Raw genomic sequence first — 26,850 nt, 5'->3', positions numbered from 1 at the left:
AATGCAACCCAAATCGCTTCTTATTTTCCCAATCAAACTTACGCAAGTCAAACAACAACAAAAGAAAAATAGATTTATTTCTTCCTGCTCCTCCCTTCACATACTGATGCAGGAGCTTCCTATATGGCTTATCTGAATGACTGATAAAAAACCAAAAGAAACAAAACCCCAATAAACTGCTGAGCATTCCTTCTCCTGTAGCGTTTCTATTGGTTTAGCCTTGTCAGTTCTGCTTCATATTTACATACAGATTGATACAGAAATAACAATTCAGAACTGTACCACAAAAGTGCATTTTCTAAGTCGGCATTTTTTCTGGAAAAATATTTTCAGGTACCCATAAAAAAATAATCAAGTCCTCACAAACATGAACGGTTAATTTTGACTGAACAGGAAACTCTTTCATGCTTCTACAATATGAGAACATTTCACAATGCTCAAAAAATAATCTAAGAAAAGCTGTGGCAACTAGCAGTACGTTTAAAATCTTACTCGGAATAAACTTTTCACTTCAATAGTTGAAGGAAGAATCACAGATGCAGATTATAGTCTTATAGTAAAATTATACTAATTTCAAAGTTTAAGACAATACCGTGTCATGAATATATTTACTGTAAACTGTAATGTGGGAAACAAGATGGTCTAGGGGATTGGTAATAGCTATGGAGTATCTCCTCTCCCAGTCAATGCTTAAAATATTGTCTTGGTTGCTAGAGGAAAACAAACAAACAGATACACAGGCAAAAAAAAAAACCAACCAGGCATTTCAATCTAATAGCTTTTCAGAAGCCTGTTGCTACAGGAGATGAAATTTCTCAGCTCTGGAATCTTTTCCACATCACTGTAGTTGTGTCCACAATTCATTTTTAACTAAACTGTATTTAAACAGAAGCTAATATAAATACCAGTTTTAAATAACAGTTTTGTTTCTCTCCAGTTATACCATAGGATAGAGTTGAAACTCATGCCATCAAGAGATGAGTACAAGAGGGAGAGAGTCTGCAGTTGTAATAGAAATAAATCCCACCTGCTCATTGTCCTCAGGATAATTTTTTCCCCACATGGAAAGTAGAATTCAAACACAAGAAAATGCTTAAGAAGGAAGGGAAGTGAAATGACACAGAGAGAACAAACAATAAATCCTGCATGAATTTACACTTACAGATGAACACGTATCTCAGTCTCCCAACATTTCTAATCGCGTTACCTGACTGTAAATTTCTCTTCCATTTTCTTCAGAAGAATTGGAAAACATAAAGAGCTCATGGCGATATTGATGTGATGTATATTATAGTAATAATAAAAATTCTTTCTGAAATCATACAATTATTATAAGAAACAGTGTACTAAGAGGAAATTATACCTACATTACAAACGTCATCTTGGCTTCAAATACCTCGAAACTTGTTTAGCAGTGGAGAGGCTCCACTCGGGTTTTAGAGCTTCATCCCAGGTTAAGCAATACACTCTGTACAATGCATTTCACAAAACCAAGTCCACTCTTTCTTAAAAACAGTGTTAAATATATAAAAAATATGGTATGGCATTATCAGTCATTGCTAAACAAACAATATCAGCAACAACATCTCTTCAGTTATGTTAATGATAGTATGGCTGCGAATTAAATTAACAAGCTATTATGATGACATTTTACTTAGCAATGGTTCCATTCACAGTTGTCCGCATGCAGAAAAATCATTATTTTTTACCAAGCATTTCATTGTTTTTTTTTTCAAAGAATCCAACAGCGTTTGGATGCTTCACAAGCACTTCAAAGCAAATAGAGAATCCAACAGCAACAGTGGAGCATTCAACAGTTTCTTTTTTGTTAAAACAGATACAAAAATCATGAGAAACATGTAGAATTTTTAAAGCTTGGAAGTGTAATATGATTGTAGTGAAAATGTTTTCATAAAGATTTTCTATACTTTATTATTCCTCCATTTTGCTTTCAGAAAAGGGCCTAGTTCTATAAATGAACTGTTGTGAAATTGTATTACTTTCAAATAATTACAAGCAGATTTTAACGTATAACTGGGATGAAATCAGCTTACCATACTATTTTAGTATCTTATTTGTAAGCATTGCATATAAATAAAGAATCTCTAATATATATTTAAGTTCTCTATTTGATTTCAAATTGACAAGAGCAACATCAGTTTCTCATTTTACGTTGTCTCCTACGTCTATCTTTCCCCCCGTCCCTTGTTTTGGCTACATCATCTTGAACAGGAAAAACCTCTGCATATTTACACTGCATTTTTTCCTTTAGATGACAGATTTGGAACTAGCTGTAATTATTTATGAGTTTATGAACTAACTACGACCTGATTTTTGTGATGTGTACTATATGCATACGCTAATCATATCAGTAAAGCAAACATCTGGAAATGTCACCAAGAAGGATTTGAAAAGGGGTAAAAAAAGATACTGAGAAAAATGATAGTGTCCCACAAAGAACTAACCAGCAAAGGCCCTTCAAAGGTGAGAGACAGAATGCATGCCTTGTGAGAAAAGGTTGAGGGAGCTTGGCTTGCTTAGTCTAGTGAAAAAAAGTCGAGGGATGATCGAATAGCAACATACCACTTCTTTTGAAGGGCCCTTACAATGATGACAGAGTTAAATTCTTCTTGGTAGGGGCAGTTGGGGCTCCATAACAGAAGGGTAACATGAAAAGTTGCCCTTTAAGAGGCTCAGTCTTGGAAAAAAGTTCTTCACAAGGATAGTAATGCAGAAACGCTGAGGTATTGCCATTTCTGGGAGTTTTCAGGACTCAGCTAGACAAACGTGCAGATGGCCAGATGTACGGCTCGTGATAATCTGCTTTAAGCACAAGTTTAGACTAAATCGCGTCAACGGGCCTCTTCCAACCAATGTGTGTGTCTGTCTTTGAGCATGCATCTCAATACTATTTTCTCTGCAAACACTTGACAAATCAAGAACTGTCATTTTGACTATCTGGTTTTGAGTTCCCAGGAAATGTCAAAATTAATTTCAATAGCAGCTCCAGGAAAAGTGTTCAAAGACATGGAAAAGGATGGAGACTTAACACAAAGCAGATGACATCTGGGGATTAGGTGTCTGGTATATGGTAAGCCTATGACTGGCAGTCATTTGTGCACCTCTTTCATTTTTCTACATTCTGGCATATTGTTATGACTTGCTTTTTAAGATCAAATAAAAATTTTATTCAAAGAATACTTTTAAGGTCACTATATTCACAGATAACACGTCCCCAGGAATAAGGGTTCAGTCTGAGCCTGTTTAAAGTCCAATAATATCCAGAGAAAATAAACACAGCTGTACACAGACTTCATTACTTAGTGTAAAAGTGAGACACTGAGGCAATTCCAAACATGAAGACAGAGGCATCACACATTTAGAGAAGGAGGAACCACTGTTGGAGGGAGGAGGTGCAGCTGGCTCTGTATTTAAGTCACATTTTACTAGGCATAAATTGTGGGGTTTTTTTCCTTGGGTCACCCTACTTAGTCGAACATTTCTAGAAATCCCTCAAAATACGTTCATTACCCTTTCACAGAGGGATTTGAGAGATGGAGAAGGAAAAATGTGGAACTAAGTGAAGGTAAAACACTGAAGAAACGGTTTGTGAATGAATGGAGATAGTTGAGAGATATGTCATCTGCTGTCACAAACCCAAGAAGTTTAAAAGGGTGTCCTGTCCAAACAGCGTTTCTAATTGGCATTAACAGAGGAAGACGTAAGTTCTGTAGTCATGCACACAGCTGCTCAACACCATGCAGTTTGTTTTCAAATCCTATGTTATTTAAATTTCCTATTTGTTACAAGGAGTAAAAATGGTAGAATCATAATGACACACTTTCAAAGGAACACACATTTCTTTACATGTCAATACATTGACTTTGGGACATATACTCAATATGAAAGCCCATCTTACATACCTATATCTGTCCATATACTAAAAGCCAGATAGATGAAGAATTTAGGTACAAGAAGAGACTTGTGGCCACGCACCGAAACAAGAAACTAAACCAATTGTCCAGGCAGAGAGATTGGTCTCTCCCAATATCATTCTTCAGTCAGACATTCTTTTCTATGCTGAGACAATTCCTTCCCCAAAATCTCAACTCAAGTCCTCAAAAAGAAGTGCTAGGCAAGTACAAGTAACAGTTCACTACATAGGCCATTACACTGTTTTAAGATTTACATATCATACATACAGTCTAGTATTATTCATTTTTTTGAATGCCGTGTCTCTTTTTCTGAAGTCTTAACAGATCAGGAATGCTTAAACTAAACTAAACAACAGAGCTAAGATAACAAGAAAAGGCTTGCTGATTTAATTTAAGCATGAGTTTCCAGCATGCTTCCGGTACTTTTGTGCATGTATTATTTTCCAAAATCAATTTTGTGTCAATTGTCTTAGCATTTTCTGGTTTGTTTTGGGTTTTTTTTTTTGTGTGTGTTTTTTTTTTCTTCTTTAAACAGCAATCAAAAACTGTCTCCAAAAAGCTATTTCACAGCTGCTGAAGACATTCTATCCATCTTACACCCAGTGAGGATGATTCAACGCCTAGCAAGCATTTATTTTTTAACTATTCAAAAATACCTTGTCCAGATTAGTCTATTTTATTACTGTGTGCCTCTTCCCTCTCAGAACCCCCTTCCCAACATACTTATATTTAGCTATGCTTTAGGAATGTAAGTGTTACATATCAATGAAATTTGTGCAACCCACCAACCATTCACTTTCAAAATGACATTGTTTTATCTTCAATATGAGACATTTTGCAATATACATGTTCCAAAACAATTTTTCTCTTTACAGCAAATGTTCTAAATATGCAAAAAAGTATTTTTAGAGTTATAATTTATTTTTACTGATTTATGAATCAGAGCCACCTAATATAATATTTAAATAAATTATTTATTTTATGCTATTTAGGTTAGAACAAAAATAATAGTACCTCCTCTCAGCTTCAGTGGTGTTGGTTTAAAAATATATTGTGATGATGCTTTCTCAGCTTGCACTTATATACCGCACTGGCTTGTACCAGTTATTCCATAAGTAGAGCTAAATTCATGGAACGAATAAGGTGTGCACACAAAATATCACCAGAAAATCAGCACTTCACTTTATATGACAGTTAAGTGCTAACATTTTAACACTTACAATGACAACCAAGTTAGACAAAGATGCAAACTAAAAAAAGTGGCATGGAAGAACAAGTCAGGAGAGGGAAGAGGAAAAAAAGTTGGTAGCAAGATACCTTCTTTTGTCTGTTTTCAGCAGCAGCCAACTGAGCTGACATTCTTTCTTGCATTTTCCTGCAATGAGCCATAACAGCTTCTAAAATGGACAGAGGGTTCATGCATATCGGCTTCTTTTCTTTATCACCAGCACCTGCCTCAAAGTCTCTCTGAAGAGCCAGAAATGGGTCACTCAGATTAAATCTTCCATATCGCTCCTGGATAAAAACCTCTTTGCGCCGGGCCTAACAACGACAAAAAAAAGAAATAAAACTAAATGCATTCTTTGGAGTACATCCACACATACAAGAGACCTAACCCACAGGGAAAGTTATGTTACTTATTTATGTTTTTAAAATATTTTCTTTAGGTATTTGTTTATAATCTCTAAAAGAAATAGTCAGATATGTTGTACACAGATTTTGTTACAGTCAATACAATTCACTTCATAAAAAAAAACCCTTCCCCTTCTCAATCAATACAGAAATATCAGTTTGGAGCAGTTTCACAAGTATCACAAAAATAACATCTTGTAAACTGGCTGATATACAGAGAGGAAAAGGAAGAAAAACATTCTGAAATTAAGTTTTCTATTTCTGTGTATTATAATGATGCTGGTAAAAGATATGAAAACACGCTTTGTGTGTTTACTGCAGTAACAAAATAAGTATTTTTCAAATAAAAAAAACCTGACGGTATGTTTACATATACAGAAGTTTTCATAAGTAATAGCAGACAAGCACAGAGCAAAAATAACACCAAGGCTTTTCTGAAATCAAGACACTTCTCATATCTCTGTTCAGGAAGAACTTCATTATCATATGTTTCTCCATACTATTATTTTAAAACGTAATTATATTTCCAAATTACAGTACAACACTTTATTTTCATAACAAAAAAATATTACTCAGTAAAGATCAGAGGTAGTTTTCCTTGACAAATTTTTGGTTCTTCACCCCAACATGAAAACAAGATCAATTTCAGAGAAGGTATTTGTAATACACAGTACACAAGGCCACAGATAAGTACTGACTTCTAACAGTCTTCATAGAAAATATTGTTCCAAAATCTCAGGCTTAAGACCCATCTAATTTGTGGGGAAAAAAGAAAACCAAATCAAAACAAACAAACAAAACATACCCATTAAAAAAAAAAACCCAAACCAAACAACACCAGAAAGATCCAATGATTTCTAAAATTTTGTTGTGGTGTTTTTGTGCTTGTCCAAATAATAGAAAGCAGGAGGAAGAACGCCAAAACATTATAGCACAAATTTTGGAAGAAAATGAAGTCTTGTTACCTTAAAAATTAAAACAGTCACCAGAGCAGCTCTTTAAAGTATGTCTCAAAAAAATCAGGAAAAAAACTCCACAGAGCAGAGAAACACCATCTGAAAGAGGAATCCCTCCAAAAACTGATAAAACATTCATCTGTGATTTGGTTCAAATTCAGTGAAGAATAAGCAAAAAGGGGAAGAATAAGCCAATTCTGAGATACAAAAGAGGAGGAACAGACCTAATGGTTACCAAATGGGTTAGTAGATCATTTGGAAAGCTTGAAGTTAAAATTGTAACATATGAAAAGGTCATAAAAGGTAACATACATTTCAGGGCATGAGAAACCAAAGAAGAACATAAGAACTATATTAGAAAAACTCTCCAGAGACTACCTACAAATAACATACTTTAGTGAATGACCAACCTTTTCCCTATATATTGTCTACAAAATTGAAATGTTGTGAGAAATTAAAAGGTGAAACAGAATCCAACTGCAACAGAAGTAAGTGTGCCTACATATTTTGATGCTTGAAATACTTTTAGTCTATTTTTCAATTTGATAGTATAAATAGAACTTGGAAATATTTATTAAAAAAACAGTCCATTGGGGCATAACTTCAGAAAAAGCTTACCGAGTTAATTCAAATGTAAAGTCTGGCTAGGCTTACAAAGTCAGGTAGGGATTAGTTGAAGAGACAAAAATAAGCTGATAGAACCTAGTTATTTTTTATAAATTGCCTTGCAAATAACCCCTAGTTAGTCTAATATTTTAATTCCTTAATTTTTAACTTCGATCTTAAAATAAAATAAAATAGCTAGTTCCAAAGGTAATACTACAAAGCCAGGTGGGTAGAGGCTATATTTGTAGCTCCTGGTTCTATATACCGAAGTTACAAGACAGTACACAGGTTAGGAATTCTACCTTCATGTAAAGGATACAATCAAAAGCAAAAACCTGACCCTAAATGGATTAAAGTGCTAAGCGGCCAAACATGATGACAAACCCAAGCAGGTTAAGAATTTAAATGGAGATGGAGACACAATCCATATACAGTCAGCAGTGTAAAAGACAGTTTATATAAAGAAAGTGATCTACCAAAGTAAAGGAAAAAACACTGATATAGCAGCTCAGCTGTAAATAAATAATAATAAAAAAAAGACCACCAGAGTCTCCATCCTTAAATCCAGAGACCAACAGCGAAAAGAGAAGCCAAGTAGATTAACTGACCTCAGAGGCAAAGGCAACCACTCATGCCTTTAAGGAAACACAGGTAGACAACCAGTGAAATAATGTGTATTTTCCTTTTTTTTTTTTCTTTTTTAATCACTCATGACTAGCTGTCCTCTTGGTACATACTGTATATATGCAATATGAATGTATTCTTTGAAATGTTCTCTAACATGCATAGCAATTAACAGAGCAAGCAAGGCAAAGGCTCAATGTGCACCTGCCAAAATAGTAATGGGACTGGGTGTTCAGATTCATTAACTAAGCAAAAGATGAAAGCATACAGAAGAGATGAGCTCCAGCTCAATGAAAATCAAAACAATCTGCTGGCATAAAGAATTAAAGTGGCTACAGGAAAATCTGAAAGCTAAAGGCTGTGGAGAAACCAACAGGTCTCGAACAGCGCATGGTTTGGAATGACAGACCCAGCAGAGCTGAAGCCGTAACCATATACCCTCAAGCACATGGTAGAACAGACTGGCAATTCTCAAACCACAAACAGCAAAGTCATCTCAGGATGCTTCCAACTCAAAAGGGAGCTAAATGCAAAATATTCAAACAAATGTTTCCATGTTTCTATACAAGGACTAAAACTATAGAATAAAATGATGGGATGAGGATGCATGATTTCAAATGAAGATACCAGAATAAAAGATAAAGCAGAAGCTTGGTAGAAGGGAAACAATGAGTAGTTCCCTAAAACTTAGGCAAAAGACAAGCTAGACTTGTTTGGGTTTTTTTGACATGATTCCTCCAGCCCCTAAATAATATTTCTGTCAGTTTGCGCTTCAGTAAAGTACAACAGATGGGAAAAATAGAAATACTAGAATCAGAAAATTTTATCTCTCACAACATCTTTCAGCACTGAATTTCAAGTCAGAAGAGCTAGTAGCAATATCAAGATATACGTTTTTTATGGCACTCATCTGGGGAATGTAGTCCAATGTCATATGGGTAATTAATCCTTTAAAATAGTCTGCGTAATTTGGTGGCTGCACTCAAACAGCATTAGCAGTGTCTCATATATTAACTTCAATTGCACAGCAATATATACAGAAAACAACATTTAAAATGTTGATTTGTGAATAATTAACTGAATGAATTTCAAACTGAAAATTTTCAAAACCAGACAGAATATGCACCCACCATAGCACGTAATCAGGACTGCTGCATTGTGAAAGGTGCTATATGAATATACAAACTGTTAGCTTTATTTTTCTCTACATACCCATTTCACAGCAACTAGCCTTTTGATGGAAGGACTGAGATTGAAAGTATTTAAAGGTAAAAAAAGATGTCCATGGGAAATGATACTTTTTGCAGCCCATGCCAGTGATAGACAAAACTATGACTTCAGCTAAATCCTCCAACAGGTAACCGCTAATGAAAACTGATAGTAAGCACACAGAAATCAAGAGAAAATATCTAAAAACAAAGAAAAAAATCCCTTTAAATAGTTAATTCATGAAATTCACTACTGCGATAGAGCAAAAGCTTAAACTTATGTAGAACAGCTTTTGAATTCAGTCCAATAAGAACATGACAGTTATACAGAGCTTTTAAATCCTTACACAGGATCTCAAACATTAAACAAGGAGACTAGACTAAGAGTGCAACTACTACTTTAAAAGAACAAAACCCCAAAGTTTTTTATGGACAGGCTGGTCTATAGCATTATGTCAGATCAAGGATGGACTACAAGTTTATACTAAAAAAAATGCAGTAGGACTGAAAAACACCTTCAGAGAGGAGTGAAAGATGATCAAAAGGTACAACAGGACTTCTCTTGAAGGAAGACTTTTCAGTGTGAAACAGACAACCAGGGAGAAACATAAGAGAGGTCTCCACACTGACAGGACAAATAGCAATCGTCCCATGATCTAATGAGGGAAATCTGAGTCGGACACAAATTCTTCTTGCTGAGAGCAGATAAGCAATGGAACGTGTTGCCCACAGAAAAGATATAACCTCTGTCCTTGGGAGATTTCCAAAACTAGATTGGATAAGGCCATCAGCAACATGATCCATGTTTGACGTTATTCCTGCTTTAAGCAGAAGATTGGACTGAACAATCTCTCGAGGTGCCTTCCAACCCAAATTACTATATGATTAGCGATTTCTTCTAGGACCGTTACTTTTTATCTTGTAGATGCTAGCAATCCTCTCAAGTAACAAATGAGAGAAATAAGCTCTCAGAGGAAGGAAAAACAACCAAAATACTAATTTGTGGAACAAGTCTTATGTCTTGCTTCGGGTCATGAAAATACTTTTTATGACATGGGAAACAGAACTTCTAGTGTGTGATATTTTCAAAAATAAAAAATCAGTACTGAACAATCCTAGGGATTACGCAGCTGTGCAACACAAGGGGAAGGTTTACTCTCGAGTTTTCGCTCCTAGGCCTGCAGCCAACAAGAATCTGGAGGATCAGGCTGAAAGATAAACTACTTCTTTTATTACTCTCTCAGGAAGCATGTCTCCTACCACACACAGCAAAACACTTCTTTTCACACTATTCAGGCCACATCTATGCATCTACCTGCCAGCTTCCTCCTGGACACTGCCATCTCTCAAGCTGACCCTTTGCAGTTGCTGACCCCATTTATCTACCGGCAGATGAAGACTGGCAGTGGGGTGTGCATGGAAAGGAGCAAAAGGAGTGGAGGTATATGGATGATGGGCTGCGGGAAAAGCTGCAAATCCAGTATAAGAACTGGCCTGTAGTCTCTAGTTTATTATGTTCCACTTCAGAAAGAAGAAAAAAAAAAAAAAAAAAAAATCTATTTTCAGTGACTAGACTGAGAATTAGTAAGTCTAATTAGATTTTTTTCCCTCTGTTATTGAAATAAGAATGTAAGGGGGCAGGGAGGCCTTCAAATAGCATCCATCTTATTGTGGACTTAAAGCCAAAAGCATAAAAAAATCAAGAAAAAACAAATATGGCCAATTAATATATAAGTAAGAAATAAGCCCAATAAGAAAACAAGAAAAATTAATCACATAATATAAGTTATATTGTTAGTTTTCTTTCCATAATAATCTAAGCTGATATTAGTTGCACACATTTGCTGAAATGAGTTTTCATAATAAGCTTACATAATCAGTAACAGAATATATAAGCAACAGTATTTTTAAGTTTAATACTGCATTTTTCCCCAAATGTATCTCAGAGTTTCCTCTTCGTTTACCTGTCAAATTAAGAGTTCAGCAAGTCCAAGTCTTCCATGCAGCAACTGATGATAAACATCAAAAATAGGACTGCATGTCCTACACTGCTGTGGAACAATGGAACTGAATTAAAGCTGCCCCAGAACCCTTAAACAAAATTTCCTTCCTTTCAAGAGTGCTTGTTCCTCTGATTAATTTCCTTTTCCACATATACTAAAATTGTTTCAACAGATGTTGATAGCTTCATATGAATATTTTCTCTTGACATATGTATTAGGGAGTGGTAAAAAGTTTTCTAAAACTAACCAGCACAGAAGATGTTATGTTAAAGATGAGGGCGAGTCCTTCGTTCTAAATAAAACTGAAAGGGTAATGGAGGAAGGTGGCTGAAAGAGAATATGTTTATAAGTCTTACTCAGTGGCATTGTAGTGTCTTGAAATGATTTGCTGGAGCTATTCATCTAAGTAAAAGAGAATTATCAATGAGTGTATACTCATAATAAAAGCAGTACTTTCAGAGATACCTGCAAAATACCAGGGTGGGGGATATGATGTCTTACTATGATTAATTAAGAATGACTCTTTGAAGAATGCTAGCAATTTTGTTACACAACAGGGTTTGGGGGCTTTGTTGGCTTTTTTCAGTTGTGGGGGTTTTTTTTGGTTTTTTTTTTTTGTTTTTTTTTTTTTTTTAACGCAGATGTAGATGAATGTTTTCAAATTAGCATATGAGATGTTATTTCCATATAAAGTTTTAGAGAACAAACTAAAAATGGAAATGTAAACATCAATGACTGCTGAAGAAACAGCATCCTGCAGCATAATTTCTGCCAATGAACACGTGATGCTCAATTTTTCCTTACAATCTTGACTACAGTCTAAATTCCTTTCTTAGCACTGTGACAGTGCAAACCTACGCAAAGCCTACGAGTGACTTAGATTTTAATGAACTCAATACCATACAAAACTTATTTAACCAATGTATTCAAACTGTATGTTTCCATGTTAAATGTCAAGTATCATACGATAAAAACTTGTGTGTACACTTTAAGGATGAAAAAAACAGAAATTCCCTGAAGAACATCAATGATCATAATAGGCTGCTAGTTCAACAAGAGTGAAAACAGTGGAAAGAACTGAGAAACAGGAGGATGCAATCAGCAAGTTAAACAAAACCAACATACAGATTGATTATGCTCTGACAGACCTATATAATTGTTTCACTCTATAAAAAAATGCTCTTTACAGATGACTGATCAGGAGCATGAAAGAATTCAAGGCTTTTGGTAGAGGTGCTAATAAAGAAAATAAAATATAACCGTTTAGCAAGTTTTAATGTAAGGCACAAATACTCACAAAAAGCATTCAAAACTATCTTGGAGCAATGTCTCATAACAGTCATAAACCACGCAAATACATCAATGAAACTCATTACAGTGAAGTGGGCTGCATGGAAGTGGAGATATAAAAAGTTTTTCTAGAAAAGCTATACCAAGCACAAACCATTTAAATAACAGTAACAACAAAACCTTGCATTATTCTCTCATTCATAACAACCTACAGAACTTTTCCAAAAACCTGTAATTCACAAAGTGTCCCCTTCTCTCAGAATCACATTGCTTTAAAACCAAGCTTTTAAAAAAGCATTTTTCAAGGTAAAAAGAAAGCTCTGAATATAAGACCATATCTTGTTTTACAAAGCTATCCTAAATAACCTCCATTTAAGAAGATATACAAACCCATCATTTTAAGGCACAAAAGGTCAGATCTTACCTAGCAGTTGATAAAAACAACAGCAAACCATATTTTCTCTATTTCACGCCAAGTATACAAATATCAAAGTGATTTGCAAAAAGCTACATAATTTCCTCTCCTCTGCGCTAAGAAGCGGACTTAACAAAAGTACAACATGCCTAACAATTAATTCAAATCTCTCTGTGTATAGGAGGACAAATGTTTAATTAACACTTAAACAATCCTGACCTACAATGTAACTTAAAGCGCTGAGAAGAATTATACAACCAAAGTAATGATCAAGCCTGAATTTTCTTAGGGGTCTGACTCCATAAAATGAGAATATCACCCAATAGCACCAGTTTACAATTACTCCAAAATTGCTAAGTACCACAATCTCCTTCCCTTTCTCCCTTTTACCTGACAAAAACCTTCATCAAAGAAAGAGGTACAGGCAGGACAGACAGACATATGCTTCCAATTCTTCATTACTAATTTCCTCCCTTAGGGTAATGAAAATCCGCCATTTTGAGGTTGGAGGTTTAAAAAAGAAAAGGCCACAAAGGCCTTTGTAACAAAGGTTACAAAGGTAAGATCAGTTATTAACAGATCAGTACCAACAAGAAAAAAAAAACAATACAGTCAATATAAAATACTCTTCACTTCTTAAAGATGTAAAAGGTGAAAGTCAGGCCTTGCACTGAGTTTCTAAACGAGAAAGGAGAAAAAGCTCAAGTAGTGAAACATGTGTTTTTAATTGAGAAGAGCCAACCAGATGTTCTATATAAAGATGACATTAGACCTATTTTATAACAGCTTTGTTGTCTGATGCTTAAACTGTTGAAAATTATAGACCAGTATTTTGTAAGGAAGTGTCACTGTTAGATGCTCTGATTATCTAACCACCCAGACATTTATTTCTGGAAATAATACAGATTTTCAGACTGATAATGAGTCTCAATGGGTAGAAAAGACTTGAGCTTTCTGGTTGCTTTAAATAACCATTTGTCATCTAGACTTTTTTGCATGTTAAAATTTATAGTTCAAATTCATGCAAATCAATTCATAATTCTTTGCACGAAAGTCTGCCAGCTATTCTTCTGAAATACTGAAGGAAATCTGAGTTTACCTCTAATCAAAAAGAGTGCTTTACCATCCATGCTTAGCAGTTAAAAAGTTTCTTCAGCTCACTAACAGACAAAACATACCAAAAGCGTAACAGAAAAACTTTAACTAAATCAATCTGTTTCATTTTCATTTACAGTATTTAGTTTCATATTTTCAAGAGATCAAAATCTCAGTTAAAATATCATCCCATATTACTGCAGGGCAACTACATGATTACCAAACTTTAATTATTTTAATGAAAAGATATGCAAGTTATGAGTTTACAATGCAGTCATCAGGCACCATCAACGTGGGTTCACAACGGGAAAGTCCTGTTTAACTGCCTTGATATCCTTCTATGACAAGGGGAGGCGGTGATGGAGTTTTTCTGGATTTTAGTAAGGCTTTTGATACTGTCCCTCACTGCATCCTTGTTGTCTCACTGTGGGGTGAGTAGGTTCACAGTACACTGGGTGCAGAACTGGTCGAACTGCAGGGTTCAAAGGGGCTACACCTGGGTAGTGACTGGTCACCAGCAGTGTTCCTCAGTGTTCAAATACAGGGCCAGTTCTGCTCAATACATTCATCAGTGATTTGGATGCAGGAGTTGAACGCAGCATCAGCAAGTTTGCTGATGATACCAAACTGCAAGGTGCAGTTGACTCTCTTGAAGGACAAGTTGTCTTGTAGAGAGATCTAGACAGATTGGAGCACTGGGCAATAATTAATGGGATGAAATTTAACAAGTCGAAATGCCAGATTCTGCACCTAGGACAAAGTGATGCTAGGCACAAATATAAATTGTGAGATGACTGGCTGGAGAGCAGCTCTGCAGAAAGGGATCTGGGGTGCTGGTCAACAGCAGGCTCATATCACATCAGCAGCGTGCTCTGGCAGCCAAGAGGGCAAAGCGCATCCTGGGGTGCATCAAGCACAGTATAACCAGCAGGTCAAAAAGAGGGGATTATCCCATCGGATTCAGCATTGGTGCAGCCTCACCTTGAGCACAGTTCTGAGCCCCACAACTTAATGCCCTCCTCTGGATGCATTCAAAGCTGGTGAAAGGGCTGGAAGGAATGTCCTGTGAGGACTTTGGGCTTGCCTAGTTTGGAGAAAAGGAAGCTGGGGTCCACTTCATTGCTCGCTACAGCTTCCTGAGGAGAGGAAGTGGACAGGGAGGTGCTGGTCTTTTCTCCCTGGTATCCAGTGATAGGACACATGGGAACGGATCAAAGCTGCACCAGGAGAGGTTTGGACTGCACATTAGGAAGCATTCCTTTACTGAGAGTGTGGTCAAACACTGGAACAGGCTTCCCAGAGAGGTGGTTGATGCCCCAAGCCTGTCAATGTTTAAGAGGCATTTAGGCAATACACTTCACAGCCCTGAACTGGTCAGGCAGTTAGACTGGATGATTGTTGTAGGTCCCTTCCAACTGAAATAGTCTATTCTATTCTATCAACAATATAGGTTTATTTAAAGTATAGTAAGAGAATTCAACCCTTTCAAATGATTTCCAGTATTCACTGGAAGGTAAATTGTGAGAGTAATATGTATTACCTCTAAGAAGAATTTTACTCTTGCTACTACCCCTAGTGAAGAGGCTGAATGAACAGATTTAACTAAAATTTTATTTCTAGAATGGAACATTTTAAAGTAAACAGAATATTCATCTACATTGTATATTTTGGATTTTATGCCTTTTATTAAAATTCTAAAGCAATTTTCCAGCTAGTACTGTCTTTACAGATACCATCCTTTAAAAATTACCAATTTTAAAATTGTCATATATCAGCTTATATTTCCACAATATCTAGCTAAAATTTTACTCTGCTATTTCAGAAAGAACTCACTATAATAATTTTTGCTCTATTTTCTCAAATTTGCCATATATTCATACAAATGGAACACTGGCTTTTATAAGAGACCTAGTGCTGAGTATTTTTAGTACACTGTCAGAGCTTCTAAGACAGATGTGTCTCTGGGAGAACTGCATGTGGAAAGACCTATCCACCCGTCAGAAAAGCAACAAAATGGAGTGGGATGGAGAAAAACATGGGAACACATACAGCCAAGCATGACAAAAGTAATTGCTGCTATGTGAGTATTTTCACAAGTGTTCAATTTGAAATAAACCCTCATATTTTATTGATAATTAGTTTTTAGAAATTACTGTCATAATTTATTTGGAAGAAGCAAGTACAAACCTTATACATTTTTTCTTCAGCAACAGTAACGTGAAGAGACACACAAACAAAAGAAAGAAGTGTTATGTTATCAGTTGCACTTCAGTGTTACCCTCAACAAAATTAACTGTACTGTGTATCGGCATAGAGGAAATAACCTGTGTATGTTCTCTTAACTAAAAATGGAAAATTTCTGTTAACATAATAATACAGATAGAATGACCCAGCTACATTACTCATTGTCAGCAATGCAAGTAATGATGGCAAACAAATAAAACATTTTAAATAAGTAATTTTAACTATAAAGTCACAGCTGTATTATTCATAAAGATCACAGAAACCAAGAAACAGTTACATCAACAAGATTTTGGATTTTTTTATTATTTTTACAAATAGTGTGAGTATCTCTACTCACTAGTTTATGGTGGATTATGCAGAAAGATCAAGCGAGGGTAGGAGGAATCAAGTAGGAAAGGCAAAGCAATTATCCAAATAAGAAACCAGGAGAATACTTTCAGCTAAATTAATAGTTACATACCTGGCAACAATAAAGATATTCAGATCTTATGTGAAAAATAAGAAGAGACTATTATCAGTTTAACAGTAACTGCTGGAAAAGACAGAGTAAAAAGGATTTTTGCAATGCAAGGCCATAGAGATTTCATACTAGAAAACTAGTCTCATAGTTCCATACTTGTAGTCTCCAATTTTAGGAGAGCCTGGAATAAGGATATTTACCTGAGCAGTGAAGCTTAAGCTTAGTAAAGCAACATATACAGGACTGTTTTAATAAGCTTTACCAAAAGTTTTGCCTTGCTCAATGCTTCATATGCCCCTTTGGCAAATAGCAACTAACTACCCCAAGAAGTGATGTAACACTACTGAAAAATTATTTTGTCTGTAGCTTCTAGAAGAGACCTTTATATGTGTCAAAATACCAGTCATGAATCAGTCCAGGGACTGCAGCCACTACATCCCAAACATCTATTGGAAAAGGTGAAACTTGGTTCCGTTCATAATGAAGTCCAAGAAATAAAGGTGTGATAAATACAGTTTACTTGATACCTTTTATCATGCAAAGGGAAGTATTTATTGTTAGTCATGCATGCTTGCAGAACTATTACTACAAAAAAAAAAAAAAAGAATATAAGGAAAGTAAATACTTTCATCGGCATCTGAAATGATCTTTTCAAGTAAGCTACTGCATATAAAGCCAACCCACCAATACTATAAACAGTATTTCCAAATTATTACAACATGGACTCTGGCGGTATCAAGGAAAAGGTATAAGACTGTCCTTTAATTTTACAACATTTCCTGAAGTACAGTGTTAGGTTTTGCTGCCTTAAGCAGGCTTGGTCATTTTGCTGTCATGCAACAAAAGCTATTTTCTTACATTGTAACCAGTCATGCAATTCTCAAAAATTGAGGTCCACATAGATATTTACTGGAATAATGTTAGTTTGTTGAACTGTTTAGCAACAATTCAGTGTGTCAAAACATGTCAAGTAAATTTATAAAAATAAAATTTAGCAGACATAACATAAACTAAAAAAATACAATATATAAACCTTGGAGATAGGAAAAAAAAATAATCAAAATTTGAACATTCTTTAAGGTTGTGTGTAACAACACTTTTTCAATTAGGTGAACAAAAAGCATGCTGCTTTACTTTAAAACTTCAAATAAACCGCAGATAAAGAAATAATTCCAAGCTAAGCACTGAAAAATCATTTATTCTACTAACCTGTCTGAGGTTTAGTCATATTTCATAGTTTCCTTGCAATCAACTTTAAATAGCTTGCAATAGTGAAATAACACTTTTTGACAGCCATGTTCAGAAAATTACGATAAACTAATATTAAGAAAGTAAAAGCTTTGATCATAACCAGAATCATCAGACAGGTAAAGACAAATTATATTTAAAAGCAGAGAAAATGCATATGCAACCATAATTAAAGTAAAAAATAAATAAATCAAAAGTAGAGATCAGATGAGCAAGGACACAAACTTCAGATCACTACCTCCCCAAAATTTAGTAAAAATTAAATTTTTGCAAGGAAATTGTAACATGCAAAAATGACAATGCAAACAAGGCATTATCTGACTTCTATTTCATGGTTCACTTCTGCCACCGAGGCCAACAACTGCCATCATACTGTCTACAACAATAACCTTCTGTTACATACAGTTTAACATCTTCTGCTCCTCCTTCTACCTAATCACCATTTTTCAAAGACACCTGCTACAAAACAGGCTGTCTTACTGGCTGCCAGAAACCTCTAAAGCTGCCTTCTGGGTGCTCTTAGCTCCATTCTTTGGTACGAGAGAGACATGGGATTCATGTGTATAGGAGAGGTTCAGATTTGCATTTTAAATTCACAAAAACAGCACAATTACTGTAGGTAAGAGTCTTCATAATTTATAGGTGGTGTAGCTTCCTTTGAGAGATTAGACTTAATATAAAGGTAATTTTTCTACCCATCAGTCAATTTGAGAACAACTAAACTATATGGACTCATTCCCTTTTTTCTGATACCTCCCAGGTTTCTTCCCCTCTAACCCCAAAGGCCATTCTAAAAGTACTAAGTACAATTCTTGTTGACTTTGTGCAGTAGCTTGTTATAAAAACTTTATCCATACACAACTGACAATTATAGTGTTGGCAATAATTCTATTTTAATGTGTAACAAACAGAGTACAAGATGCAGAAGACAAGAAATAACATTAAATGAAAAGTTTAACTGATAAATCAAATTTCCTTAACTAAAATCTCAACCTGCAGCAGGCAAAAGTTTGCCTTGGCCACGTGAAGGAAGGTCTTTTGCTAGACAGGGCTCAATGGGAAGCAGACAGGTCAAATCAGGCCAGTATAGCTTGTAAGTATCTACAGCTCGCCTTCCAAGTATTTTACTTAAAATTTACCCAAAGTTTTTTTCAAGGAACAGATAATTCATTACTGAAAATGCAGAGCCAGGTATGAAAGGTTCCCCATTTTGCATAGGTATTCTGGTATCATTCTCCATTACCCACCAAAAACCCAACATTGTTACGTAGTATATTGGCATAATAAACTATGATAAACTCCGTTGTAGTTTTTTTAAAATATTGTTAGATCTTCATACACACTTAATTGCAAAAGTGGTACAGTAGTATGTACACGAGAGGTATCATCAAAATAGTTCATGTTTTCAATGAGATTAAAATAAAACTATATTGCTCAGTACTTAACCATTATCTAGTGAAATTGAAAGACAAGTTTACTAATAATAGCCTTCCACAAGGCACAGCTCAGGACCCGAAATCAAACTAGCTTGAGCAGAAAATGCATTCTGCCCTTTGGGGAGAAAAAGACTCCAGAAGAGCATTTTACAATGACCCGTCTGGCAATTTCACAAGCAAGGTCCATCTGTCCTAAATTCAAGAATGATGATAACAATAGAAAGCATTGGGGAATTTCTGGTTTAGAGAGTGAACATGGGGGATATGAAGTTACTTTTTTTTTTTTAAAAAAATCTAGACCAAATCAACTCATATTCCTTACTATATTTACACAAACAATGCTGGAAAAGGGCATTTATAGGTATACAGTGACTATGTCAACATTAGCAGGTACTATAGCACACCAAGAAGAAGTTTGTAGAGCAACACAATTGGTGCTATTCAGTTTACACAGTCCGAGAGTGGTCTGTGAGGCAAGTCAAAGCAAAGTTAGGTGGGGATAACGGGAACTGTTTCTTCAAAAGTGGGCTCTTGATCTGAATGCTAGGGTAGATTCACCAAAGTAGTTCATTCACATGCATATATATAGATACACATAAAATGGCCTCTAGCATAATGAACCCCAACATTTTATAAGCCACCCATAACACTAGAATTTTCTAATAGAATGTTAGTACAAAGAAACATTTTTGTTGTTGTTCTAAAATGCAAGATTTTGCAAAACAACATTCAATTTGATTATATATACTTTTAGAAAAAATGGAGCAGAGTTTTGAAATAATATTGGATTATGCCATTATAGCCTTGGAAATAGAGTGCCTTTTCATTGCATCTAGTTATTTAAGAAATTTCTGAAACAATACTGTTATTTCAAAACAAATGATCTTCTTAAAAAAGAGGGACTTTTTTTTTTTACGACTTGCTCTAAACTACTGAATTTCTCATGTAATTCAATACTGATATCCTAGTAGTTCTAAAATTATTAACAGGAGAGTTGGAACCTGAAAACTGGCATTCAACATACTATGCATTATCTGTTTTGAAGAAACATTGTGTAATCTATGCAGTAATCGCTATACTTTCTAAAAGCTGTTTATCCTTATTTTAAAGTGTTGTCTTTTTAAACTGGAAGCTTTTCAAGGTAAAGCTAACAGAACGAGTTATTAAACTTAAATGTGGCTATGAGGTATTATTACACAATGTGTTAACTTCTGTTTTTTGAACTACTTATTTCATTACATTAATACTCACACTTTCATTCAAAATTCAACCACTGTTCTTCAAGAACTCCTCTGTTAGCGGAAGTCAGAAATTGTCTTATATGGATTTTCTACTTGGACATAATATAGAAAAGTATGATTCATTTCCAGCTCCATTGATTAGCCTGCAGGCCTGTCAAAATGCTTTGATTCAGGAAGATAAACTGTACTTGCAATTCAGGCAGAACCAAATCCCACAGCAGAGATCTTTTTCTTTTCATGTTTTTATATAAACTTAGATAGACTAAGTTAAATTCTCTTAGCAGCTAAATTAATGAAGTCTGATTTTCCCTAACCCTGTATCCTACAGTTCACATACAGTGCTCAATAACAGACAGCACAAATCTCTGCCCTCCCTTCAACTAAGGCCCTAACAACAGTATGACTTTTCTTACCCGGCTGTCTGGTTTTACGACACTACCTATTTCTGAAATGCTTAGCATCTTGTCAGATTTTGCGGAAACAGGCTGAAAGATTCAAGATACGTTGGTACAAACGCATACATAGAAGATAAGCTTTCCATCCTTAGAAAGTTACGGGTAAAAATTAAATACAGTAGGGCTTTATAACACTGAAGAAACACATACAACCAAATTCACCTTGTCATTCTCACACTGTTTTCCTGACCTGGATATCACGTACAGAGAATCTGTTGACTTGGAGCTCACTTAAGTTCAGAGAAAAGACAGTGCTGTGGAGCAATGTCATTGATGTTGTAGTCAATTTGGTATTGGCATTGGCAATTCTTTTAGCCATTTTTTTATTTCATTGGTGATTTTGCCCAATAATGCAAAGAAGTAGTTCTAAATCTACGCAGTGTGGTATAAAAAGTTCTAGCATGATAAAAATTTGTATTTTTTCACATTAATTAATGCACACCACAGAAGCAAGAAAAATATAAATTTTCATTTTACCATTAACTACCTAATGAAATTTACATAGGCAAATAAAATTATTTTTGAAATACACAAAATTCCTAAGTTTGGCTTTAAAATTTTAAATTAAAAACAACCTACTAATGATTTAACTTTGTGAGAGAATCACCACTAAAAAGTAGCATTTAGTATTTGCAATTCCATGCTTGATAGCTAACACTAGCACTACAATTCAACATTTGAGGGTCAATGCACTTTATAAAAATCCTCTAGAAAGCAGGCAGAAGCAGCAACCACTTTGTGGCTGAAGAAAAAAAAACACCAACAACAAATGAATGCCATATTTGAGGTCACAGTTGTGGGAGGCCAAACCTGTGCTTTGATTATGTGGCCACATTACCTCCACATTAGGAATATATTATCTCCTTATTACAGGCAGACAGTTTATTTGGATAATTGAGACAGATGGAGGCAGCAGCTATAGTTAAGTCTCCCTCCTATTCTAACTATATGCATTCCCAATAGCAATTAAACAGCATATTATTTCTCATTAGTGAAATAACTTTAATGATTTAAATGTTAATCTGAATTTAACTTTAATTGCCATCCAACCCTGATCATGGAACTACTAAAATAAAGAAATTACAGATTCAAAAATAACCACCTTAAGTCATTTGGTGCAGTAGCTATACAAAATCAGAGTGCTAATGAGAAAGATTTACACAGAGATTACCACTTTGGAGGTGAATCCTGGTGCTGCCCTCCACAGCAAATTAACTGTTCACTTGTGAATAAATCTGGAAATTTAACCCTAGTGTGACAAAGGTCTGTTCTTCTAAGGCTGTTGGTCCTCACAGGGCTGAACTTGTCCATCAACTTTAATTGCTCTTGTTGATAATTACTGTAATTTTTTCAAATCTGAATTTATCCAACTTCGAACTTCCAGATAGCCAATGTTCCCCAAAAAAGAAATACTTTGAAATAGAGATTAATTCAGCAAAGTACTGTGAGTTCTGTATCGTACAAATCAGAGTATACTGCAACAAATTTGTACACATGAAGGGCAAAAAACCCCTCAGCTTTCTCCGTTTATATCAAATATATCAAAGTAACAAACTGCTACTTTTACAGCAATACTAGGAAATATCGACTCAGTTAGATAAAGTTTCAATTGCTGAAGCAGGAAGCAACAGCCGTTTTTTAGAAATAGGAATGCTATGTGTCCTTACGTATCTGCAGTTGTGCATATTATAAAGGAACAACAATGTATTGTGGAAACGTGGAAGTATACAGAAGTCACCTGCATATTTCTTACAAATGCAGTTTGGATTTAAAGTTTTGGTTTTGTTTCAAAAGCAGACTTCAAGGTGCCAATACTTGATATAAAATACAATGGAGTACAATACATTATGTGCAAAGACGCAATAAAAAGTTAATTATTCTATGTGACACCTTGGGTTTGGTTCTGTCTAATTTATCATATGGCACTACATTAAACTGCCTTAATAAAAATCTAACACATCAACACTATTAACTTTACTAACTAAACTTATCTCCTCTGCTCCCCCCTGGATGACAGTTAATTTAACAAGATTTCTTCCCATGATCCCAAACTACTGCAATTTCTCACTTTTAATTTTTATTTTTTATTTACATAGAATAGACAGAATGGACATTCTGCACTGGAACAATAACCAGTGGACAGGCTTAAAATTCCCTAGTTCAATCTTTTCAAAGCAGAGCAACAAACTCCGAATCCCTTTCTTTATTCTCATTGGACTGCACCTTTTTGAAACTAACCTTTAAATAAGCAGAAAAAGTTATGCAAAATCTTAAAAGTGCTAAATGAGGAGCTAGTAGCCATCTTCTCTGATGGGTACTAGTACCAAGAGAATTTAAACTGAAAGTTGTAAAATACAAATTCATTTTATGATACCATGAATACATTGTAAATGAACAGCCAGAAGATAACCATCTGAAGACAATACAATTCTGAAATCGAAGGGCATTGTCTCCATGTTAAAAAAACAATATTACAACAGTACTAACTGATACAGGGTATCATTTTGGAGTTTTAACTGCTTTCACTGACACCTCAAACCATGCATAATTTTACAGCTATTTTTTAAATAAGACAACAACAACAACAAAAAGAAAACAACCAGAAGGCATAAATCCACAACACATTCATGATATTATTATTTTAGATTTCTGTGAGCTATTAAGTAGTAGAGATTGCTCCGTATATGGGACTGAGGCTCAATACACAAAAACAGAGGTAAGAAACGTTTTCTGTTTAATCCATCAGAATCCACACAGACAAATGACACTTTTATAACATATCAAGAAGCACTAAACTGTAATCCAGAAAAGCAAATTTCTAAAATGAGCAAAAAGAATTCATCTAAAACAAGATTTTAATAGTGATTTAGGTAAGAACTCCATAATACATATGAACATGCTATAAACATGGCATAGAATAAAAACTAAAACCAACCCAAAACACAGAGAGGCACAAGTTCCAACTTTATATCTTATCCAAAAATACTGTTCCTGCTCCCTAGTTCTTACCCCTTAACTCTCTGTCAGAAATATCTGTTTATTTCCACCAGGGAATACTGTGGATAAGGTCTGGATTGTGATGATATGACACATAGGAAAAAATGGATATGACAAAGGAAAAAAAATTTGGTACTATAAGAACCATGCTCCTGTAAGAGTCAGCCTGAAAATAAATCCTATCTATGGATGCTGAAGGTAGGTGTGGGTTTTTTACATAACTGGCTTTATAGACAGAGTAAAACACATCAGCTCTGTCTCAGATCATCAGTAAAGCACATGACGTGGCTTCACACAAAATTAGCGAAGCAGGAAACAAGAGAGGTCAGTGTAAGAATTTATAAAATGGGAAAATGATAGACTAACAGAGATGCATCAAACAGGTCTTGTTAAAATGAGAAACTTCATGCTAGGTGCAGATTAAGAGTAGTACCACGCAAGTCACTCTTTAATTATATTCAGTGTTATCAATTCTTCTGTGATCAGTCAAGACTGATTCACTTCAATGTCAGAACTTTCCAGGAAAGCTATTTCCAACAGATACATAAGTACTATTTATTGCACAAATTTTACAAATACTCAGTGAAACCCTGCAAAATGAGTACAGATAAAGGTACACACATTTAGGAATGATGTAGTTAAGTGATGTATAGAGAAAAATCTGAGATGACAACCACAAGAATGAACAGTTACTTTTTAAGAGAAGATTAAAAGATACAGTTCTATAGTCTTACAAAGAGACCAAGAACATACAAAACTGGTTAATAAATTTATATACAACAGTGACTGAAAACTGACATGATGATCACTTAACAGGAAAAGACAACACTCATTTTATCCAGCATAGTGCTGGAAATTATCAGGCTTTGACCTACCAGAGAAATTAGGCTTTGAAACAGCCCTGCAGTACTAGTAGGATTAAAAAAAAAAAAAAACAAAAAAAAACAAAAAACAAAACAAACAAAAAAAAACACAAAAAAAAAAACACACAAAGAAAACCAACCCCCAAAAAACCCAAAACCCAACAAACCAAAAAACAAAACCACAAACCAAAAAAACCTCTCCAAAGACACACTCACAAACTTTCCTAATTTTGAAACAGAGCTTGATCAGCTTTTGAAAATAAGAGGTCTTTTCCCTTATATGAAAACTATTTTCTTCTTGCTTTAAGGGTACATAAGTTACATTTGCCAATTTGTTGAAACAAATCAAGGTACCAAAATTGACACAGTTCCAAGGGAACCCTCTTGTTATTCACTTTTACGAAAGACCTATATTTGGCTATCTAGTAGCTTATTGTGTGTGCTGCTTGGAGACTCCAACTGCCAATCCTGCTGACTTGTGGCTTCCCAAGTAGGAAGCCAGAGGGTCCAAAAGTATCATATTCCAGGATAGTAGGCTACAGTTCTTCAGCAGGTATAACTTCCAAGTTTTCCAGGACTGGGACAGCTAACTAAGCAAGCTGCCTGAAAGATCTGAGTTCCACGTGGATTTTGTTTAGAGGATATTACTATGAAGTAGAGGAACTGGAAATTGAGATGCAGGAGAAGAAAAAAACAAAAAACAAGACCAATTTTCAACATTTATTCACCTTATGTGGAATGGAGATATTTTTTCTGTTGATCTATATTAGTTATCAAAAACCCACTGTGTACAGGGACTGCGCTACCCTGAATATTTAATGTTTACTATCATTAAACATGTACCGCATTATTCTTTTTTTTTTTTTAATTACTTTTTTTTTTTTCATTTCATTCAATTTCCATACCTCCATTTTTTGGCATATAGTGTAGTATCTTGTTCATGAATATGTATTAGAGAAAATTGTCTGAGTATTCTATTTGCATTCCTCCAAAATTAGAGCAGTGAAAAAAAGATATTCTGGATGTGGTGTGCACATTGTTTCCCCTTTTACAAAAACTTAACTAGCAGTGAGGTATAATAAAAAGTCCTAGTTCAGGCAAATGAGATGTGAAATTTCAATACAGCTAGATGAAAAGGCAGTACATTTCAACATATACATATACCTGAAGGCCAAACACCAAATGACTTCAAAGTGCAGTAATCCTCCAGAAACATGTTGCTCCCAGTGTCTTATTGCCATTACAAAATGAAAACTGTATTTTATAAGAGGTTTATACCTATAAAGTCTTTAGTTATTAATGCAGGTACATCAATGACAGCTACTTTAAAGCTCCATTTGCATCAAGTGATCTGAAACCTTCGCAAAACAAATTAAAATTGAATAAAAATGCATTTACAATTGTTACTGTGACATTACAAGCAGAAAATGTTCCCACACTACTTGATAATCATTATACATGCCACTAAAAAACAGTATTAGATATATTTTATTACGTTCAGTTTTTGCTTTAAGAGATCTTAAAGGGCATAATTTCCCTCTACCAAACTATGAAGCTATACATAGTTTCAAACCATGTAAGGCCACTTTCCCCACTAAACCTGCAGGCTGCTTGGCAGCCCTGTTAGATTTTATTCTGTTCTGGATCAATTTTAAAGTCATTACAGTCATAAAAATTTATCATCTTTTGATTAAAATACAGTTTTATTTGTACATTTCCAGTCAACTGTCTAAGTTGCCTTTCAGACTGCGACCTTCTGAAGCAGAAAACCAACCTTCACATGTGCCTAGCCCAGCAAAAATCTAAGTCAAGGAGTTTTGAGTGCTGTTAAGAGTATATAACCCATATTTCATCTTTTATTTATCAACAACAACAAAAAAACCCACAACAAAAAACAAACCAAAAAACAACATAAAAACTTTTCCCTAAGTGGACACGACCATCCAGTTTTTTCCCCTCTTTCCATCTCACAGAAAATGACTGCACTGAATAGACCAGATGTTCTAATGGTCTATATGGTTGTGCAAGTGATGAATGGACTGAATTTGCTGAAGTTATTGCTTCCTTTCACAAATAACAGACTCTATAATATAAAAGAATTTAAAGAGGAAGTAATTTTGCTGTTTTCGCACTTATTTCTCT

At 34.9% G+C, this 26,850-nt stretch overlaps 1 protein-coding gene across 1 annotated transcript in view; it reads right to left on the bottom strand.

Moving 5' to 3' along the window:
• The window catches only part of CTTNBP2 (cortactin binding protein 2), a 90,375-nt gene that overhangs the window by 49,914 nt on the left and 13,611 nt on the right, over positions 1–26,850 (bottom strand). Inside the window, exon 3 of the mRNA XM_082493267.1 lies at positions 5,253–5,477. Within this exon, the coding sequence (XP_082349393.1) occupies positions 5,253–5,477 (225 nt within the window). The remainder of the gene's footprint in view (positions 1–5,252; positions 5,478–26,850) is intronic.

The sequence above is a fragment of the Vanellus vanellus genome (assembly GCF_965231255.1).
Source record: "Vanellus vanellus genome assembly, chromosome: 1".
Classification (NCBI taxonomy): Eukaryota; Metazoa; Chordata; class Aves; order Charadriiformes; family Charadriidae; genus Vanellus; species Vanellus vanellus.
Note: the sequence above shows the minus strand (reverse complement) of the source record. Positions and strands in the feature narration are given on the sequence as shown.